At 40.7% G+C, this 3,803-nt stretch overlaps 1 protein-coding gene across 1 annotated transcript in view; it reads left to right on the top strand.

Moving 5' to 3' along the window:
* Window positions 1-3,803, top strand: part of LOC103603350 (cytoplasmic aconitate hydratase) — a 57,900-nt gene that overhangs the window by 34,043 nt on the left and 20,054 nt on the right. Inside the window, exons 6-8 of the mRNA XM_008587843.1 lie at window positions 2,135-2,204; window positions 2,333-2,516; window positions 3,024-3,163. Of these exons, the coding sequence (XP_008586065.1) occupies window positions 2,135-2,204; window positions 2,333-2,516; window positions 3,024-3,163 (394 nt within the window). The remainder of the gene's footprint in view (window positions 1-2,134; window positions 2,205-2,332; window positions 2,517-3,023; window positions 3,164-3,803) is intronic.

Raw genomic sequence — 3,803 nt, 5'->3', positions numbered from 1 at the left:
GGGATCAGCACTCTTTTTCTGTAAAGGATTGGTAGTAAATATTTTAGGGTTTGCTGGCCATGTACTATCTCTGTCACATATTCTCCCCCATCCCCTCCACCACTGCCAGCCTTCAAAAATCTAGAAATCATTCTTTGCTCAAGCATATACAGGCATTGGTTCAGATTTGGCCCGCAGGCTATAGTTTGTAGAACCCTGCTCTAAGGCAGTCTTGGGAGTTGATCCCATTAAAGTAAATGACACTTAAACCTTGGAGAATATTCACTTCAAGAGAGAAAGAGAAAAAAATCAGTGTGGTAACTGAATGTGTTTTTTGCAAGATAAATAATTTGAGCCTCTAGTCCTTTTCTTCCCAAGGAATGCCTGCCCGTTTTTCTCTGGCTGACTCCCTCTCATCCTCCAGACTACACTGATGTCATTTCCTTCTGGAAGGCATTCTGGACCCCCTGGTCCAAGTTCATGACCCTATCTGAGTGCTCTCACAGCACTCTGGACTTGCCATGTCAGGCACTGATGATCACACGCCTTCATAGTTGCGGGTTGCTTCTCTGTATCTCTCACCAGGATTTGAGCTCCAAGTGGCCATGAACTTGCAGCTTCTGCACCCTTTCTTATTTTATTTTTTTTTTCCTGCTTATGCCTGGCATGTGGCACCTGATAGGTTCTCAGCAGATAATAAGTGAAGGGAGGCGTGGGTGAGAAGTAAAGTATGGTAGTTAAGGCAGAGACGTGGCCAGTCAGCCTGGGTTCTGATGAATTTTTTATTTTTTTTCCTGCTTATGCCTGGCATGTGGCACATGATAGGTTCTCAGCAGATAATAAGTGAAGGGAGGCGTAGGTGAGAAGTAAAGTATGGTAGTTAAGGCAGAGACGTGGCCAGTCAGCCTGGGTTCTGATGACAGCTCCGTAATTTACCAGGCATCTGACCTTGGACAAGTTATCTAACTTTTCTGTGCCTTACCTGCTGTTCCTGTGTATTGATAACAGTAGTATCTACATGAGGGATTGTTACAATGACTGAATGAATTCACCTGTGTAAAGCACTGAGCGCCTGTAAGATAGTGTTGCACCTCAGCTGCTGCTGCTGTTCTTGTGGTGGTGATGGTGGTGATTACTGCTGCCACCGCTACTGCAACAGTCTCTGTAACTACCACTTCAGGGAGACTGTATGGTGTAGGGATTAAGAGTATCAACTCTGGAGTCAGTCTGCCTGAGATTCAGTTCCAGTTCCACCATTTACTAACTGTGTGGTCATGAGCGAATTTCTTAACCTCTCTGTGTCTCAGTTTTCTCATTTGAAAATATGGATATTAGTTATATCTAACTCAAAGGGTTATTATGGAGACTAAATGAGAAAATTAAAGCATTTAGAATAGTGGCTCGTTCCTAGTAATGTCAGTGTTAACAATTACATAATTGATGAAGTGTGATTTAGGTCTTAGCTATTAATTTTACTGTCCTTTCCTATGTCACTCAATCCTATGATGTACAATTTATAAGTACCTTCTGTATGCTGAACCTGCCACGTTTTGACTTAATTTACCTTGACTTAAAACAATGCAGTTTGATTATAAAAACCCTAAAAAATCTTCTTGAGGCCCCAAATTGTCCTGAAAGACTGAATGACTTTGAGTAAATTACAGCATATAACCTGTGGTGTGCAGATGTAATGGATGGCACCTTCCCGTTCAACAGATAAGCGATGGTGATTCTATAAATGGCTGAGCTCCTGGTGTTGCTGGCTCCACTTGGGATGCTGTTATATAACAACGTCATAGATGAGAAATAGGTACACAAACAAGGGTTCTTTAAATGTCTAACCTGCTGTTATATAAATGTCTTGAGTCTGTTTCTGAGAGTCAGACCTTATGATTAGTTTAACTTGAATTCTGTTTATGTTTTATGCTTATCAGGTTTAAAGGCATTGTAGGAATCACTGGAACCAAGCAATAATTATTCTTTTTACTTTCACTACTTGCCTCTCCTTTTCCATATTGTGATAGTCACAAATGAACTCCTAGCAATGCCCAGCAAGCTGTGGATGCAGTTGCTGTTTTTTTTATTCATCACTGTACATTTGACCAGTAACATTTGAAGCCTCAAAATTTATACATTTGGTTTTTCTCTCTGACAGGGCAGACAGTTTACAGAAGAATCAAGACTTGGAATTTGAAAGAAATAGAGAACGATTTGAGTTTTTAAAGGTACGGACAATTTGGTTCTGCTGTTTGGTTTTCTGTGTATGTGGGGCACGAGGCAGCGGTGCCTGGGAGATGAGCCGAGTCCAAGTCTGTCAGGTTTTCATGGTGTTCTTTCCATTTTTCAATCTCAGTGGGGCTCCCAGGCCTTTCACAACATGAGGATTATTCCCCCTGGCTCAGGAATCATCCACCAAGTGAACCTGGAATATTTGGCAAGAGTGGTATTCGATCAGGATGGGTACTATTACCCAGACAGCCTCGTGGGCACTGACTCGCACACTACCATGATTGACGGTTTGGGTGTTCTTGGTTGGGGTGAGTATTCCTCGCCGTTTCTGTTCTAGGGCGTGCCCCTTAATTCACTATGTTGATGCCATCATATCCCAGTATGTCCAAAGTATTAGGAAGGTATTCTTGTCTGTTTTGTCCACTGCTGTATCGCCAGTGCCTAGAAAAGCGCCTCACACCTAGTGGGCACTCACTATTTAGTTTGGAAGAGTGAACCGGGAGAATAAGAGTTAAGGGCATTTAGCATAAATGAAAACCATTTAGGTTGTTGGTTGAAAATGCAGACTCTTGAACCCACTCCCCATAAGGTATGGTACTACACGGATGTTAATATGGGTGTTTGGGGACCACACTTTGAGGAACACTTGTTAAAAATTCTGTAGAGGGAAATAGAGAAAAATAACTGTTCTTTATAGAAGCATAACTCTGTACCAGTTAAATATTGTAGCTGGATTTATTACCTGCTAATGACACTGAATTTATGCCTGAGGGATATGCTGTAGTGAAGAAGAATGAAAGCATTGTTCACTGCAGGTGTGGGTGGAATAGAAGCAGAAGCTGTCATGCTGGGTCAGCCAATCAGCATGGTGCTTCCCCAGGTGATTGGCTACAGGCTGATGGGAAAGCCTCACCCTCTTGTAACATCCACTGACATCGTGCTCACAATTACCAAGGTAACGATAAGCTGCCTCTTCTGTGGTCCTGGAATATTGTCATGACAAAGAGGAAATACATAATGGAGTCTCTGTTGGTTTTCATGTGCTCTAGAAATGCTAGGAAACTATGTTGATGATTTCAAAAAGACATGAGATAAGGGAAGTATTCTGTTAAGCTTAGATAATTATGTTCGTTTTACTACTATTACCGCATGGATCTTTTTCTTAAATTTTTTTTTAAATTGTGCAATAGTTTAAAATATACAGAAATTAAAATGACATTCATATGCGCACCACCTAGATTTAACAGTTGATAACATTTTGCTGTATGTGCTTCAGAAGTCTCTCTGTATATATTTAAATAAATAATGTGTAATTTTTATAGCTAAAGCCACGCTTCCCATGCCTAGAAATAATTACCGTCCTGAGGTTGTGAGAATCATTCCCATGTGTGTGTTTATACTTTTACTACATTTTTTCCACATGGTTCTTCTTTATATGTAAATAGCAAAAATAATGTGTAATTTTTATAGCTAAAGCCACGCTTCCCATGCCTAGAAATAATTACCGTCCTGAGGTTGTGAGAATCATTCCCACGTGTGTGTTTATACTTTTACTACATTTTTTCCACATGGTTCTTCTTTATATGTAAATAGCA

This window comes from Galeopterus variegatus, unplaced genomic scaffold (assembly GCF_000696425.1).
Source record: "Galeopterus variegatus unplaced genomic scaffold, G_variegatus-3.0.2 Scaffold4568, whole genome shotgun sequence".
In the NCBI taxonomy this organism is placed as follows: domain Eukaryota; kingdom Metazoa; phylum Chordata; class Mammalia; order Dermoptera; family Cynocephalidae; genus Galeopterus; species Galeopterus variegatus.
This window is presented reverse-complemented; position numbering and strand designations above follow the sequence as displayed.